Source organism: Epinephelus lanceolatus, chromosome 4, assembly GCF_041903045.1.
Source record: "Epinephelus lanceolatus isolate andai-2023 chromosome 4, ASM4190304v1, whole genome shotgun sequence".
Lineage (NCBI taxonomy): Eukaryota > Metazoa > Chordata > Actinopteri > Perciformes > Serranidae > Epinephelus > Epinephelus lanceolatus.
This window is the reverse complement of record NC_135737.1, coordinates 17,175,764-17,193,495: the sequence shown is the minus strand read 5'-3', so window position 1 is coordinate 17,193,495 and position 17,732 is coordinate 17,175,764. Positions and strand designations below refer to the sequence as shown.

The 17,732-nt window shown below is 40.8% G+C and overlaps 1 protein-coding gene across 1 annotated transcript in view; it reads left to right on the top strand.

Annotated features, from left to right (window-relative positions):
- frem2b (FRAS1 related extracellular matrix 2b) overlaps positions 1 to 17,596 on the top strand; it is a 56,776-nt gene extending 39,180 nt beyond the window's left edge. The window contains exons 7-24 of the mRNA XM_033631018.2: positions 2,242 to 2,391; positions 3,219 to 3,428; positions 3,534 to 3,731; positions 3,849 to 4,013; positions 4,307 to 4,489; positions 4,573 to 4,703; positions 4,804 to 4,959; positions 5,227 to 5,530; positions 5,743 to 5,874; positions 6,073 to 6,404; positions 9,217 to 9,409; positions 9,535 to 9,639; positions 9,871 to 9,998; positions 10,094 to 10,228; positions 13,144 to 13,270; positions 13,884 to 14,071; positions 14,161 to 14,307; positions 15,140 to 17,596. Coding sequence (XP_033486909.2) covers positions 2,242 to 2,391; positions 3,219 to 3,428; positions 3,534 to 3,731; positions 3,849 to 4,013; positions 4,307 to 4,489; positions 4,573 to 4,703; positions 4,804 to 4,959; positions 5,227 to 5,530; positions 5,743 to 5,874; positions 6,073 to 6,404; positions 9,217 to 9,409; positions 9,535 to 9,639; positions 9,871 to 9,998; positions 10,094 to 10,228; positions 13,144 to 13,270; positions 13,884 to 14,071; positions 14,161 to 14,307; positions 15,140 to 15,640 — 3,485 coding nt within the window. The 3' untranslated portion in view covers positions 15,641 to 17,596. The remainder of the gene's footprint in view (positions 1 to 2,241; positions 2,392 to 3,218; positions 3,429 to 3,533; positions 3,732 to 3,848; positions 4,014 to 4,306; positions 4,490 to 4,572; positions 4,704 to 4,803; positions 4,960 to 5,226; positions 5,531 to 5,742; positions 5,875 to 6,072; positions 6,405 to 9,216; positions 9,410 to 9,534; positions 9,640 to 9,870; positions 9,999 to 10,093; positions 10,229 to 13,143; positions 13,271 to 13,883; positions 14,072 to 14,160; positions 14,308 to 15,139) is intronic.
- Positions 17,597 to 17,732: the final 136 nt, after the last annotated feature.

The window sequence follows — 17,732 nt, the reverse complement described above, 5'->3', positions numbered from 1 at the left end:
ACGGTGGGCAGAGGAGCATTTGCCAGGGCTCAATTGAATCTCACCATTAGAGAAGCCACTTAGCGCTGTGGGAATGTCATGCAAAGTTCAAGTGGAATCAAGCAGTCAGTGGGAGTGCAACAGTCCCCTTAGGGAGGCCTGCGTCTCTCCTTGTGCCGCTTATTTTATTTTATCCTCACACATATGCAACAGAAAAGATATTCCCTTTGTTTGCCTTTGTTATTCTGGCATATTGCACAATAAATTGGCCAACATAATGACTGTGGGCAAGATGCTTTTATGTTTGACTCATGTTTTGTATTTTTAATTTCAAAGAAGGCAACCGAGTGGTTAAGCAACTATTTATGACAATACTAATAAAAGTCATGCAATAAGTATATGAAATCTAATCTGAAAATCAGTGAAATTTGTTGTTTATTTGAATAAATGAAAGATAATACATCTTACATAATTTTACACAATAGGTAGGTCTAAATCTGGATCATCTCCACTTACATCCAGGTAACCTTAGATGTGCAGTGTGGCATAGAATGCTGTTGCTGGCAGGGTTGATGGAACCCAGGAGCCAGTGGTTTACCTTTCAGTTAATGGGCCATAGCTCTTTGAAGCTCACTGTTTGCCTGCTTCACAAACCTTATCTGATTACTGGACTAGTACAACAGGGGCTGAGTTCCTGGCTGCCAACCTTAGGCTAGTAGATCTGATTTCTCCTCCTGTTGGGGACCAAGTGCAGGCAGCCAAAACCATCTTTGTTTGGTTTCTCTGTGGGGAGAAATTCTGGCAGCTGCATGCCTCTTGATGCAGCACTCATTGTCCTGACTGTGCTCTCAGGACAGATTAAAGCATAAAAGTTTTCTGTCCTTTGCATGCTCTTAGGGGAAATATTATTTCAACCACAGAGATGGCTCCTCTGAGAACCACAGATCCCAAGGCTTTGCCTAAAAGACTATTTCCCCCTTAGAACGTGCCTTATCTTGTAGAGCTGTTACTGCCAAAGCAGACTGCATCAAAATATGCAATATCATCTGAGACTAAGATTACTTGAAAGAATAATGATATAGTGCAAAATAATAAACACATTTTTCTTGATTGGTAATTCTGCCTGGCAGCACTGTTGACAGAGAATATCTTTTTCCCCCTGCCCTTGTATTTTGGTTTTGTTAGATAACATAATCATCAGGCAGTTACAACACTATGGATTTGTTTTTGTTCAAAGCATTTATCACCCATTTCCACATCCCCACTCTCCTTTTTGCCTCATACTGTGTGATGAGAAACAGCTAAGTACCGTTTTGTAGGCGCAGGGTTCCATTGTCATGGAAACCACAACTCTGCCCATGGCCATTGCCATTCACTTGATTTATTCATTATTTGGTCACACTTGCTTTCAAAAGCACAAGGTTTTTACAGCTCAGTAGTGGCTTGCTCCCATTAGTCATCATAACAATGATGTATTTGATCAAGTGAATGTAGAATGTATGCATTTTGTCAGTAAAACCTGCTACGTTTGACTGGGTTCAGCTTGTGGCTGCTCAGGTTATTTCTGTATTGCTCTAATGGACTCTGACTGACTCCCTGCAGTTTAGGTCCATTTGTAGTTTCTTTGGGATAGCAGTTAGTGTTACAGTAGCTGACTGCACCACATATGCAGAGGCCCTGGCCCTTAAGCAACCATTTCACAAGCATCATGACATGAGAGAAAACAGACTCTGAAAGGGTTAAATAGAATAATAGTGGGTGAGTTTGGCTGCAGTGGAATCTCAGCTCATAGGAACACTAATTGCAGTCAGGCAGGCCTGGGCTGGCACACTGAGTTCTACATCCCTCAGACCTCCTGTCATGCCTCCCGTCTGCCTCTCAGACCCATCACTATCAAAGTCAGCTCCACTGCCAGACTCATTCAGAACAGAACCAGGAAATTCTGCTGCCTCTAGGTTGCTTTTGTGACTTGATGAATGAATACACATGTAGAAATCCCCCCCAAAACATAATTTCAGGAAGTTAGAAAGTGTTGTTTAAGGGCTACAATTACAGTGTTGACTACCTGCTGGTGGTTTGATGGAAACATTCCCTCAATTTCTCCTATAATCAGAGGTAATCTCACAGAGTACGCTATTACAGATTCAACTCAGCAATTACAACAGGCATTCAGGTATCCTGTTGTGAAACAGCGTAAAGATGGTTACAGATTACATCTTCCCGCCTGCTTTTCCTCACTCCTTCCTTTGTTGTTCTTCCCAGCTCCCGTCTTCTACTTTGGCAACACAGACTACCACGTGGATGAGAGTGATGGCTTTGTGGAGGTGCAGGTATGGAGGACGGGGACTGATCTTTCCAAAGGAGGAACTGTCACAGTGCGCTCCAGAAAGACAGATCCTGTCTCTGCTGAGGGTACGTGTCCCTGCAAGGCGCCATTCTTTGACAGCTTTAGCTAGTTAGTGCTTAGAGAAATGTAAACCACAAAAAACAATAGACTTAAGTCATCACCCTGCCACTCTTTGTTTTCCTGAGCTCAACAGTCCATGGAGATGTTAGAGCTGGATATGTTGGGTGGATGAACTGGGGAATGTAAACATTGTTTTAGGCTAGGGGGAGAGAAGTCAGGGCTTTCTCTGTTAGGCGTTCTGATATACTTATATACGCTTTGGACTCCAAGACTCGTCACTATCTCTTAAAGCCTTCCCTATAGCCTCTATTATCTTCTGCCCCCAGGCACTCTTCTCCCTCTTGCACAGATTCTTAACATCTCCTCTCTTGCCAGCGTTATAACCGTAAAAAATAACTAGCATCTAATCATATGCAGGGTGGTAGAAATGCAAGCCCACAGTTAGGCACATAACTGGGTCATAAGTACATGAGAAAAGCCTGTGGGCAAAGGGTGAGCTCTCAATACTCAGACTCTTCAAAGAATGGCAAATGAATAACCTGTTTGCGCTTGGGGAGATATCCAGTTTCTTGCAGCTCGCCTTTAATCACGCAACAAATTCCAACTGTTCATGGCTATTGACCACGAGATAGAAAGCGTCGATTTGTCAGCACACAGGGTATAGCCTTTCATCTTGCTTGCTGCCTGACATTCACAAATGAATTATGAAGTAACATGAGAATTGCTGTCGAAATATGATCAAGTGCTGTAGTCCATTTGTGTTATATCCGCTATATCCCATAAGCACTATGTTCTTTGAAACATGTCTGACCTATATTGTGTTGTGGAGCAGCTGGTGTGGATTACGTTGGGATCAGCCGGAATCTGGACTTCGCAACGGGGGTGACCATGCAGACGTTTCGTGTAACCATCCTGGATGACCTGGGCCAGCCGGTGCTGGAGGGGCTAAAGAAGTTTGAACTGGTACTCCGGATGCCCATGAATGGGATCCTTGGGGAGCCGAGCAAGGCTACCATCCTTATAAATGACTCTGTTTCAGATTGTGAGTGAAGCTGTAATCAAAATTCATTCAAACAGTTCCTCTTAATGAATTAAGATAGTTATACTGTATTTCTGGTGCTAATGTATGGGTTTATTTATGTTTTAGTGCCAAAAGTGCAGTTCCGTGATCCCATGTATGTGGGCAATGAGAACTCAGGGCAGATCTCAGCCACTGTATACCGTAGTGGAGATATCAGCTACAAGTCCACAGTGCGCTGTTACAGCAGGCAGGGGACAGCCCAGGTCATGATGGACTTCAACGAGAGGCCCAACACAGATGGTTCCATCATCATCTTCTTACCAGGTGGTGTAATAAAACCTAACATGTCCCTTTGCATGGTTTGTGTTTTATTTACATGTTAAAAGCATTTGCAAGGACATATATGGTCGTTCCGTATCTTTTCCCTTTACTTTCTTTCAGGAGAGATTGAAAAGCCCTGTGTACTGGTACTAGTTGATGACACAGAACACGAGGAAGAAGAAGAGCTCCGTCTTGTATTGGGAAGCCCCAAGAGTGAATCTCCATATGGAGCATCTATTGGAAAGCAGAACGAAACACTCATCAAGATCAAAGACGATGCAGACAGTAAGAATCCTTTGTTTTGTTTCTAAATGTTGTTCCTTAAATAGTTATGTTTAAATGCCACCATGTTCAGAATATTTAGATGATTATAACATCTTATAAGTTATCCCAATAGCATAGAATTAATTTGTGAAAAACTTTGACAATTTGTACCTCAGTTTCCCCAGATCTACCATTATGTCTTTTGGGATATTGTTACTGAGGCAACACAATATCATATGCAGGGGCTTTAGTATGTGGTGTGCTGTAATGTCAGAGTTACAGCATGATTAAAACTATATGCCATGCTATCTCAGAGCCGATTATTAGGTTTGGAGAGACCAAATTCAGTGTGAATGAGCCGAAGGAAAGTGGTCAAGTGTCTGTGGTGAAGATCCCAGTGCTGCGTGTTGGAGACACCTCCAAGGTCTCTGTTGTCCGAGTTCACACCAAGGATGGATCTGCTACCTCTGGGGAGGACTACCATCCCATATCTGAGGGTAAATGATCCTGCAAGGCGTTTTTATCAAAATATTTCAAATCTGCTAGAAAAATAATTATCAAATCTCTCCTTTCTTGGCAGAAATTGTGTTCAAAGAGGGTGATACAGAGCACTATGTGGAGGTGGAGATTTTATATGATAGTGTCAGAGAAATGAGGGAGGCATTTACCGTGCACCTGAAGCCTGATGAAAACATGGTTGCAGAGACAAAGGTGAAAATTAAGCTAAATTAGCATATAATTTAACTGTCAAGTGTGTAACAACCTTTCTCTGTTAACTTCCTCCTAATTGCTCTTGCTTGTCAATCAACAGATGAGCAAAGCCATAATCTACATTGAGGAGACCAACAGCATTGCAGATGTCACCTTCCCCTCGGTGCCCATGGTGGTTTCTCTGCTGCATTACGATGACATCGATAGAACAAGGGACTCTCTCCCTGTGGCCGGATACCCTGTCATTTGTGTCACTGTATGCCCCAAGTGATATTCCAATGAATACTTAATAGCATACTTTTAGTCATTTCCCCTACAAATGATTAATTTGGCAAGACTTTTTTTCAGTGCAGTTTTACAGGTAAATACTGTTAATGAGGTAGTATTTAGCAGATGTGCACACTTCACTCAATTAGCAACTACCTTGAGGGCTCATCAGGAGTATATATAAGTGACTTTGGCTGCTGCAAGGATTTTTGGCTGCATTTCACTCCCAAGCATAATCTCTTCTTTCTCTTTTCAGGCCTGTAACCCCAAGTACCCAGACTATGACAGAACAGGCTCCATCTGTGTAAGCGAGAACATCAACAACACCCTAACTCGTTATCGTTGGCTTGTTAGCGCTCCCACCGGCCCCGATGGTGTCACCAGCCCTATGAGGGAAGTGGACTTTGATACCTTCTTCACCTCCTCCAAGCTCATCACTCTGGATTCAGTCTACTTTCAGGCTGGTTCCAGGGTCCAGTGTGCCGCAAGGGGTGTGAACTCTAATGGTGATGAAGGTCTGGAGCTCAGTAGCCCCATAGTGTCTATCAGCATGGACGAGGGTGAGTGCAGCTCATTCTCTAGCTTAAAGTGTTTAGTCTCTCTCATGGAAATGGCTCAACGCGATAAGCAGCTGCTGGCTGCATTTTGCTCTCCCACCGCAGTACTTGTTGTCCTTGTTCTGACAGAAAACTGTAACATAAAAGAATTTTCTGTGGAGGATTGTTAGGGGAACAAAACGTTTGATGTTTGTTTGTTTACGGCGTGGTTGCAGGAATGTGCCAGCCTCGTGTTGCAGGCACAGTGGGGGCTGAGCCCTTCTCTGCCAAGCTGCGGTATACTGGAACAGAAGATACAGACCACCCGAACCTCATCAAACTAACTGTCACCATGCCCCATATTGATGGTAGGAACAGCAGATTGAATATCTACCATAGTTTTCAACTGTGAAGCTGGAAACATCTTCACCCCATATGTCACCCATCAACTACACTCTTAACAAGAAGCAATTTCAATGTTTTTTTCCTAAATTGTGAATCTAACATTACTAACATTACACTAACTAACATTACACCTTCTGACTGCTATGTGTATTCTTCCTCAGGTATGTTGCCTGTAATTTCCACCAGAGCCCTGTCTAACTTTGAGCTCACTTTGAGCCCTGACGGTACCCGTGTTGGTAATCATCGTTGTTCCAATTTGTTGGACTACACTGAGGTCAAGACTCGCTACAGCTTCCTTACTGAAGCCACCAAAAATCCAGAAGTAATCGGTGAGACGGCCTCTTACCAATACAGCACTTCCCTCAGGGGATCCAGTGCATTACGATTCTACAGAAACCTCAACTTGGAGGCTTGTTTGTGGGAATTTACCAGCTACTATGACATGTCTGAGCTACTCAGTGACTGTGGAGGCACCATTGGGACTGATGGACAGGTAAGCAGGCCCACCTTCGTGCTTTGGCTAACCTCTGACCCCTTTTGTCATCTCTAGACATGAGGAGCAAGGATTCAGTACAGTAAAGCAGCAGACCCCCTTGAGGAAAGGAATGTGAACTCAGCAGTCACTGGTCTGTTCTGTCCTGTAACGAGTCTTTCCCACTTTTCAATTCAAAATCTCCCTGGGTTTTCAATCCAAATTAATCATTTACAGGCATATTAAAACCCTGCTTGCCTACATGGTTTTCTTTTCAAGATTCTAAAGTAAATACTAGCCTGTAGAGACGTCATCCATCATTGTCTGCAGACCCATGTTAACCTCTGTAGTAATGACTAACCCGACACCCTGCTCCCTTCAACTCCTGGTAAGAGCAGTTATTTGTCTTCTCAAAGTGGCAAGTCAATAACCAACAGCCTCATAAAAATCTGTATTCGTCTGTTCTGCCATGTGTGCAATGAGGTCTTTGCAGCAGCAGCTGTTGTATATGAAGCTGGAAAGAGGAAATATTAAAGCCCTCTGTGTCCTCCTGGCATACATGCCTTGCAGATTTCAACATTTGCATTCACCTTGGAAACCTACTGTTAGTTGACTTGCAGTTAATTAAGGTAGAGTGTTGATAAAGAAGGGCAGTAAGAGTGCAGGAGGCACATCATGGTGAAAACCTCCACTGCGCTCCCTTCCCAGGATTATTAATTAAACCCCTACAGCACTTGCAAATAAATTTGGCACTGAAGGTATATAAGAGTGTATATTGGTTTGTTATTATAATGGGAGTTTCTCATTTTACATGGCTTCAGGTTTATTTAATAACAAAGGTATCACCCAGGTGATAGCAGCCTTTCTCAACAAGTGGTACTTTGTTGCCTGTAGCCACGTGATATAAATGAGAATGTGGCAATAATAAACATGTCTTGACAAGTAAGCAGACTGCTGCTGGTAATATAAACTTTACCTTGGTCAGTAGTAATACCTTGAGGTTAAACCAATAATAGGCATACTTTGCACAAAATGGTGAGCAGTAAGCACTCCACTTTTATCTTCTTTAATTAGTGACCACATTGCTCAGCAGTAATTCAATCATTTATAAAAGAAAATAACAGCTAGTTCTGGAAGAGATGAATAGTTTTGACCCTCAGACTACTCAGACAGTCTCTTGTAGGAATAAAACCTCTCCTCTTGTCCGGAATGTCTTTCCATCAAGAGGGAAAATGGTATACATTCAGCTCTTGTACAGCACTGTATGTAGATTTTGTTGCTATGGTTACTGAGCAGAGCAAAAGACGGTATGTAGATGCACAGACTGAGGCGTCACAGGTTCAGTTTCAGGATATGCAGGCAGGATCAAGGGAAAAAGAAAGTGCCTTTGTTTGTGGGTGCCCTGTGACCCGAGTGCTCCTCTAAGTGGGTTGGCAGCCCGAGCGAAGACAGCTCTGTGCAGGCCAGGGCCAGTGTCATGTCACAGTGTAGGGCTTAGTGCCCAGCTTAACAGGACCATAGGAATCTATTAAGGCCCAGCAGGTTGTGTCAGAAGGCCATTCTGCAAATCATTTGCCTGAGCTCTCAGCTCCCAGAGGCACGCCTCCACATGAACACAGAGCCAGTGTAGGCAGGTACCTCTCACAGGTCAGAGGAAAGTGCAGATACCAGAGAGCGCTCCCTCTGAGGACTTTCACCACTTGTTTTGACCATTTTAGGACAATTCTTTTAGAGAGAGAAAGTTTGGGACAATTCAATATCCCTAACAAATTTAAATGTAGTGCAGTTTGTGTTTTTTTAATGTTAACCAAAAAGTTGTGATTTGGATACATTAGATTTGCTATAGAAATGTTTTAAATTGATTAAGTTTAAAAGGTGGCAAGAGTCCATTAACACTTGGAGTATATATTCAATCTTACAGTTATTCTTATTTATTTATAAACTTTTATCTAATCAGGATAGTTCCCATCAAGATCAAAAATAGTCCTTGCCAAGGGGAGCAGCAGCACAAGATACAAACAGTTGATTTTACACAGACACAAAGCAGACAATACTTAAACACATGACATCCAAAGAGAAACAAAGTACAGTGCAAGCCATGCATCTAAAATATCAGTTTAAGCACTGACACCACAGCAATTCTGTCTTGTCCTTTAAAAATAGATTTTAAAGCATTCAGGACTCAAAATATTGGAGTTTTAAAACAATCTGCAAAATATATATATATATATATATATCTATATGTATACCAGTGTGCACCTTAGGGTTGCCAGAGCAGGCCATCTCAGGAGTAAAGCTTACAGTGATTAGCTAAGGCTTTTCAGTTTGTGTTGAATCTAAGTAAAGCATGGTAAGCTGCAATACCTGAGCAGAGGCATAAAAGATCCAGTCCAACACAGGAAAAAACATGGCAGCCATAAATCTCTTTTGCTTCATTAAAAGAAAAACACAACATGTAACCACTAAGCCCTTTTAATGTAGCAGCTTAATTTAAGCCACCGTTTTTCTTCAAGCCCTGTACATGCATATTAATTGCGAGCATATTAATTTACTAATGCCTACTTAAAGTTATCATTATAGGCATGGAAGTGTGCTTTAAGTTCACCAATATGCATTGCCAACTCTGATCAATATATGGACTGAAGCATTATGCAGAATAAAACTTGAATCAGCTATAATGGTAGAATATTTTATCTTGAGAGATATTGTATATGCACTTTATTTGGGGCATCTTGATGTTTTCCTCCTGATATCTCTATAACAAGGCTAAATTTATCTGTTAAGTATAATTTAATTGTTTTTCCCTGAGACAACATGTTGGTTTTTACTGCAGGTATTGAATCTGGTTCAGTCCTATGTGACCCTACGAGTCCCACTCCATGTGTCCTATGTCTTCCACTCCCCTGTGGGAGCAGGAGGATGGCAGCACTTCGATTTACAGTCAGAGCTGAGGCTCACATTTGTGTATGACACTGCCATCTTATGGAGGGATGGTGTCGGTAGCCCACCAGAGGCTGAACTACAAGGTAACACGTAAACAGTAGTTTGCATTAAATTGAAGATAACTTAACAATATGTCATGCTCATCAAATTGGGATTAAGAATTAGTTAAGTAGCCAAATTTAAACTGTGTCTGTGATTGTCTTTGCAGGCGCTCTGTATCCAACCAGCATGCGTATAAATGGCCAGGGACGACTTGTTGTCAATTTCCGCACTGAGGCTCGATTCAGAGGCCTATTTGTGTTTGCACATCCAGGTACAGTATGTCACATAGAAGTGATGTAGGGTTTAACTGTGTAAATTTGATGTGGTATATGATGTGACTCAGCTTTTAACTTCATGGCTTTTACCTGTGACGATGCATTTCAAGCCACACTTAAATACTCATTTTAAATCAAATGTATCATTTTTGTTTTTTGAGGTATTTTATTTGGCTGCTGAGCATGCTGATGCTACACATATCTTAACTGATGTATTTTTCCATCAGCTTCTCCACTTACCTCCATGGTCATGTGTCCGGACCACCCTGGTTTGACCTTTAACCTCAGTCTTGTGAGGAATGAGCCCACCTACAACCAGCCCATCCAGCAGTGGACATTTATATCTGATTTTGCTGTGAGTAAACATTTTGTTTTTTTTCCAAGGAGCAGTTTAATTATTTTCTGTTGTTTGTACTCCTAATTCTTACTAAACCTAATTTTCCCTCTCAGGTGCGTGACTACTCTGGCACTTATACAGTAAAGCTGATCCCCTGCACATCCCCTCCCAGCCTAGAGTACACCATCCCTCCTGTCTGCAATCCCAGAGAACCTCTTACCTTTGACGTGGACATCCGCTTTCAGCAGGTGACCTCACCTTGTCTAAAATGAGATAGGAAGAAATGGAAGATAATATTTTCTTAAATTAACATCAGCATAATTAAAAATGCACTGAGAGGTTCAGCCATCTTATAACAATCAACTTAATTTTGAAGCCAAGGTACGACAACACTTCTAAAGCGACTGTGATAATAATGCTACAATCCAGTGCAAGTTGGAAGTCAGTAATTCCGAACTGGTATTCCTGACTTAAGATCTGAATGTGTCCCAGTGCATCTGCTCAGGACAACATGGACACCCACAGCAAACTGATGTTTGTATCAAAAGAGCTTAACGCTCAATCAATTTTCCCTGAATAAACAATGGTTGATGTCAAGTCTCTGAGCTTCACAAGCATCTATAGAGGACCTACATCAATTACCAAAAATTGTTGTCAAATTGTCAAAATTGTGTAAACGGGCACCAAGTGTGAACCACTACAGCCATGGCATAAAGTTGTTGTGTGCATTTGTTTTGTGTGGATGAAGACAGAGATGCATGCTCGCAAAGACTTTTATGACGCACAAATCAACTAAATGGAGATGGAAATGGCAGCTACAATGTTCTTACAGCATGCCTCACAACACACACACTTCATAAAACACTACATAAAGTAATATAAGCGATGAAAATATCATTGCACTCTTCACTGTGTGCACCACCTGTCAGGTGTGTTTATGTCAGTGAATTCAGGCTGGATGGATCTTACCCAAGGTTCCAACTTGGAAGTCTGACTTGAATGACAGTTTCATTGCATTTGTCCTTGTCAGAGGTTTTTTTTTTTGCACAAGACCTGGTTAAAAGACGAAATTCAAAGAATTTGGGTTGCCTTCAAAAATCCTACTGACAACAAAGGAAAGCATTAAGACATCATCTAAAGGTGCAACCAGTGATTCTTTTCCAGTACACATATTGTCAAGTTGAGCTAATATCTTCTTATGGTCCACTAGCTGTCTGTGTGTGCAATGAAAGAAATCTAGTGATCATACACTGTAAATGGGACAAAGTGGCTCAGACTGAACCACACAACACTATTCAAGCCGAACAGCAACAGGGGGCAATCGTGCTTGTGCACAGAACAAGGGAAAGGCGATGGATGTAAAAAAAAAAAAAAAAAAAGAAAAGAACAGTGGAAGCAAGAGGGATGGTTAATCTGGTACAGCTAACATGCTGAACTCCACAGCTCCATTATCAGCAGAATTGCTGACCCCCACTACCTTTAGATGTATTCTTAAACAACTTATTAAGAACACCCACCACTCCCCAAATAAGCTCACAATAAGATAACTGTAATGTTCACTTGACTGTCCACAAGGTTTGTCCAACTCAAAAAAAGTCCACCTTAACAAGATTGCGTAATCTGACCAAAATGTCCAAAATCAAATTGTCTTCGTTTCAAATCACAATAAAAAGGGGAAAAAAAGCCATGCACTGAAAAAAAAGGACTGAGCTCACCAGATGTATTGGGAAATGGATATCCAGCCTAGTCGTGATTTTCAGCCCACTGCTCAACAGTTGTGGTTCTCAAATCACACTGATTCCTTGCTGATTTTAGATGGATGAGGTCCAACCATAAAATGGTCTAAATGCTTTCCCCCCTTTCAACTGAAGTCTTCCTCAATCCTTCTTTATCCCTCTATCTATCCCTCTCATTCGTCTCACACCACCCAAAGAATTCACTTCCCTTTGTTCCTCAGGCCATACCCCCTTGCACCTGTGATCTGGAGAAACAGATCACCTGACCAGTGTCCTCAGTATGAGACTATGCATGGCAAACAAGTTAAAGCATGGATGACATGGATATAGTCGACACAGATACTCAACTGGTTATTTAAATACAAACTACTACTATACATTAAAAATTGTGCATATAAATATTTGTGAAAGTTTATTTTACAAGATTAATTCACCCCTTCTCTGTATTTATTATTTCTTGTAAGCCACACCCCTTGGCTTCTATTAGGTTATTTAGTTTCTTGCCTCTCTCTGTTGTCCCATCATTTGAAAAATCTAAGAGGTAACTCCCCTCTGGTTCTCTTCATCTAATCAAGCACTCATAAAACTGCAACTCTTCTCACTTACGCTGACAGGAACAAATCTCTAATCAAACCCCCCCCCCTTTAATCCATTTAGCTGCACCTGCAGTGCTATGTATCCAGCTCCTGATGCTGATGCCAACATCTAACCACCCCAGCATCAAAAACAACATTTACAGTTATAATAGCAAGGCTGGCCAAATTCATTTATGGCTTTGCCAGAAATAAAAACAAAAAGATGTTTGAATTTCTTATTTTGCATGACAAAAGGTTAAAAAAAGACCCCACTGACAATTATATGAACTGTAGAAAAGTGACCAAATTCTTTATCTAAACTTGTTACAGCTTGACACGTGTTGGTCTGATTGTCCACAATGTGAATAATGAGACTGAAACTATTTGCAAATACAAGCCTCAAACATGTCAGTGTACACTGACAAGTCTACAAATTACCAGGCATAGTGTATGATCAATCAATCAATCAATTTTATTTATAAAGCCCAATATCACAATTCACAATTTGCCTCACAGGGCTTTACAGCATACAACATCCCTCTGTCCTTATGACCCTCGCAGCGGATAAGGAAAAACTCTCCAAAAAAAAACCCTTTAACGGGGAAAAAAAAACGGTAGAAACCTCAGGAAGAGCAACTGAGGAGGGATCCCTCTTCCAGGACGGACAGATGTGCAATAGATGTCGTACCGAACAGATCAGCATAATAAATTAACAGTAATCCGCATGACATCTGAACAAAAATTACAATGGTGTGTTTACCGGAATCAGAAAAGGTTGTTCACCTGTTAACTTTGCTTGGCTTTGTCTCTGAATATGGTTCGTGTGTCTGTCTGTCTTCTATGTGTTTCTAGGTTAGCGACCCAGTGGCTACTGAGTTCAGTCTGAACACGCAGATGATTTTACTCTCTAAGCGGACGCTTTGGCTCTCAGATGGCTCCATGGGCTTTGGACAGGAGAGTGACACTGCCTTCTCACAGGGTAAGGCAATAATACACAGTCATAAAATGCCAACTGCCCTTGAAAGTTTGTGGATTAAAAAAAGCAACAGAGCCCAAATTGTTACTGAAATTGCATGGACAGCTGCATGTATTTCATTGCTTAGCGTCTTGGACTGTTACAGATCCCTCTACAGATCAAAAAGAAATCCCTGAATAATGAATACATTCGTTGATTTAGCAGAAACGAGTTTAGTAGAAATTCATTCCTGACCCAACAGAATAAAATTGAAATGAAAATAAGCCCTCTATGAAGTGTCATTTTGACTACTTTAATGTATTTCCAAAAACAAACTAATTATGGAGAACCTGAATTTTGTTTTTCTCAACGTCTTGAAGTCTGAAAAGTCCTTGAAGCTGCTGTTCAGTGTAAGCGTGGACAGCTCTTGTTGCCAAAAATGACAGAGTAGTGTTAGCTGCACTTTGTTGTGGTTCTTGATATTGTTGTCTGAGCCAAATAAAATCATTTGAGAGAACTGCACCAGTGTAAATAACCAAACCATTTTAGTACAACTTTCAATTAAGCCATGAAGTTAATGCACGTCATGTGTTACATGTGTTTTGCATCGATGAAAACTGTATTTTTCCTCCCACAGGGGATACAATTTATGGCCGTGTGATGGTGGATCCAGTGCAGAATTTGGGCGACTCCTTCATTTGCAACATAGAGAAAGTATTCCTGTGCACTGGTGCTGATGGATACGTCCCTAAATACAACCCCAGCAACTTTGAATTTGGCTGTCTGGCTGATGCTCCCTCACTACTCTACAGATTCAAGATAATTGTAAGTAACAAAAGTATATCTCATCACGTCACATGTGCTTTGTGTCCATTCAAACCTACATTCCTTCCTGTGTCATCTTCTCACTCCAGGACAAGGCCCAGCCAGAAACCCAGGCCCGGTCATTTGGCACTGTAGCTTTTAACGCCTTCCTTGCAGTTGATGACCACAGCGCTTTAGCTCTAGTGAGACAACCTGGGTCAGATGGTTTTAGACTTGAGTCCTCAGCTCTCTTCCAGGTCAGTGTAAAGGTCAAGTACAAGAGACACATTCAATGCACACGCTTGAATAGTCCACATTCTCATTATTTAACCAATCTATGGTGCATCCAAGAGGATATTTTGTCCTGGAATTCACATTTTTGTGTGGCCACTTAGCTCAGCCTGGAATGTAACTCTCAGGGAACTGGTGTGGCATCCCGCTGTGTGTAGAGCAAGTGAAAAGAGCAAGATGAAAATAATGTATATCATAGTCACAGAAAGTGACCCTCTGATATTTTACTTTTTCTTCTTAACAAGCCTAGAGGAAAAAAAGACTCACTGACCTGACTCTTTCATCGTGGAAACCTTATTGTGACTGAGCAATCCTGTCACCGTGCAGGCTGGCCTTTATACTGTGCGGCCTCTGATTACAGGATCGTATGTGTGACTCAGACTCTCCCTCTTTCATCGAGTCCAGATAGCTTCCTCTGGTCAGTTAGTCTGTGTTTCTTGGCTTTTTAAGTAGGAACAAGTCAGTATCAGTATGTCCACAGGCCTGATGAGTGTTTTCCAGTAGTTAAAAAAAAGTCTGCTTTTTAACTCCACTGCACAGTAACTCACTGGTCACACCGTATGTTTGAGGTGGCCAGATATACAGTGGTGCAGAAAAAAACCCCCACAACAAACATGGGTCCATGAAGGTAAGCTACATTAACAGTAGCTGTATTTGTAATAGTATTAACAGTATTTTATGGAGATTTTTTTTTCTTTTATTACTGAACTCTTAAGCATCAACAAATGGTGTTCTGCAGAAAGATGTGCCATAAAATGACCTACAGGTAATGTTTTTTAAAACTGTAACTTTCTCCAGGTGTCTGCAGGGAGAGAGTGGTACATTCATACCATCTATACTGTCCGTTCTCGAGACAACGCTAACCGTGGCATAGGAAAGAGAAGCCTGGAGTACCATGTGATGAGCCAGCACACAAATCTGCCTCCAAAAGGTCAACATCGCACCAGAAGATCGGTCAACGATGTGCCAGATATAATAGAGGAGATAGGTCAGAGTAACAACCGTGGTACCAACATCCTCCACATCACACTGGATCGCAGCAGCCAGCAGAGGACGAGCCAAGAGAGGGAGATCTTCACCAAAGGGATTATCCCCCGTGAGCTCAACCAGAAAGACAACAGTAATGACAGACTAGTGTTAATCATTGGGGTCTTTGTCGGGCTGCTCCTCACAGTGCTCATCATCATCGTGGTAGTATTACTGGTCCGGTCCAAGCAAGATAAGAAAGACATACCCAAGAGCTCCAGCAGTGCAGAGCCCATGATGACACAAGCCCTCAGTGACAGCTCAGAGGTCTAACAAACAGACTGATGATTGAGAGTTTTAGTTAATATTTTTGTTTTGCAAGTGCCTCACATTTAGATAAAAATTGAAGATTGTGTGTGAAGCAACACAAACTACAAGAGCTTTGATTCTATTCAGAAATCTACTTGAAATACTGCATCACTTCCACAGCCAGGGAGTGGTCTGGACACTAACTTGGAGACGGACTTTGTTAGCAGCTGTTACAAGGCACTAGTCAAGTTGTCAGCACTCACTTATTGATTTGCTTTTGATGCCCTTTGATCCAAAAAAAGGTGTTATTACGTTTCCAAAGGTGCTACAGAAAATGCCTCTTAACTTGAATGGCATTTGGTGTTAATCTGAGTAGGTCAAGAGAAGGTTGATACTTTACATACTGTAGTAGTTGTTAACAACGAGCTTTGTATGTTTGATTTGCTGCATCAAGACACTGTCCATAGTTTGCTTACACTGGGTAAACCTGTCTGTTCCTATAGAGAATGATTTGTCCTTAGATTCAGTGCGTGCCTAAGAAATCACAGAATTTTGAGGTTTTTTTGATGTATGTTATGTTTTGTCCTGTGTGATCAGTAAGACATTCACTCAAGTGAAAAAAATGTTTTTCACATTGTTTTCTTGTGCACATGCTTTTGCATGCATTTATATTTTTGTATTTTAAGACAGTTTAAAATTGTAAAAAAGAAAAAAAAAAGATTTTAAATGCTGATTTGAATGGACAGACACATCTGATCTACTGTATTTCCACCAGTTTGTGTTTTACAGTGTATCCAATGAAAAATAGTATTTATCAATGGCCAATTGTTCTTGCTAAGCCCCCCCCCAATATTTAGTAGTTAAAACACTGTATGATTTTAAGTCTTTATAATTGATACATGGTACTAAATCAAATAAGAGATGTGAGATAGTTAGAATCTGTAGTATTGAGTTGACTTTCAAGACAGCTGGTCTGCAATGTACAGTGTACTATAGTAGCGGTTCCAGATCCACTATTTCCAACAGGAACTATTTTCACTCTTGGCACAAATAGTATGCTAAATTTCTAAGTGTTAACTACTGTAGCTTAGTATAGATAGCTGGGACTCCTGATCCTTCTCACAACAGGGCTATGTGTTGACTGTGCTGTTATTTTATTATTTTTTGTTAAACCTTGATATCTTGTCTAATAAGTTTAGCAGATTTCACTTAAAGGGAATGAAACGTTTTACCCTCAGTTATCTTTACCGTCACAACTGCTGTCCTCTCCCTGATTTATTAGTTTGAAATGTATTTATTTTTCAATTCTTGTTAGCACCAACACAAATCTTGTATCACCCCCTTTAAATTTTGCTTTAAACCTACTTTTCTCAAACTGTGTAAGTTGTTTGTTGTTGGGATTTCAGTATACAATACACATATATAGGTTATGTGCCATGTTTGCATTTAAACATTGTGGAGATAAGATGAACATCATACAAGCTTTCCATGTATCAGTGTTTTGGCTTTTGTTTGTTTGTTTTCCAGATCCAGGCACCGGATTGCCATAAAATCTGATTACCTCATATTACTGTATATCGTATAATAGACGCTAACTTCATCATCACTACTTTTTAAATGCCAAGTTTATTTGCATTTTTGTTTTAAAATTGAAAACAATTCTATGCAACCTGTGATATCATACTGTCATGAAATGTTTACCCCACATGTGATTTATATTTTCAATTTGCTTGCTTATCTAAGTTTGACACCGTGTTAATGTACTGTGGTTCTTTTATTCCACTCTAATGCTTTGAGTGCATTCTGAGCTTTTTTTTATGCACATGTATGTATGTATATACATATGTATTACCTATAAATATACCATTTGGATGTTTTGGGAATGGTTACTGTTAAAAATGCATACTGTATGTGATGTAAGTATTTGTAACATAGACCACAAGCACAGCATGGTCTGCAAATAAATAATTTTTCAAGAAATTGTGTGTTTTTTGAATAAATATATGTTTTAGTGTGAAACATTTATGGGCAGTGTCCCAGTGAATGTCTTCTGTGTTCTTTGTACTGGTCACAAAACAGTTTCTTTAGAGGTTCTGTGTGTAGGATTTGGGGGGAG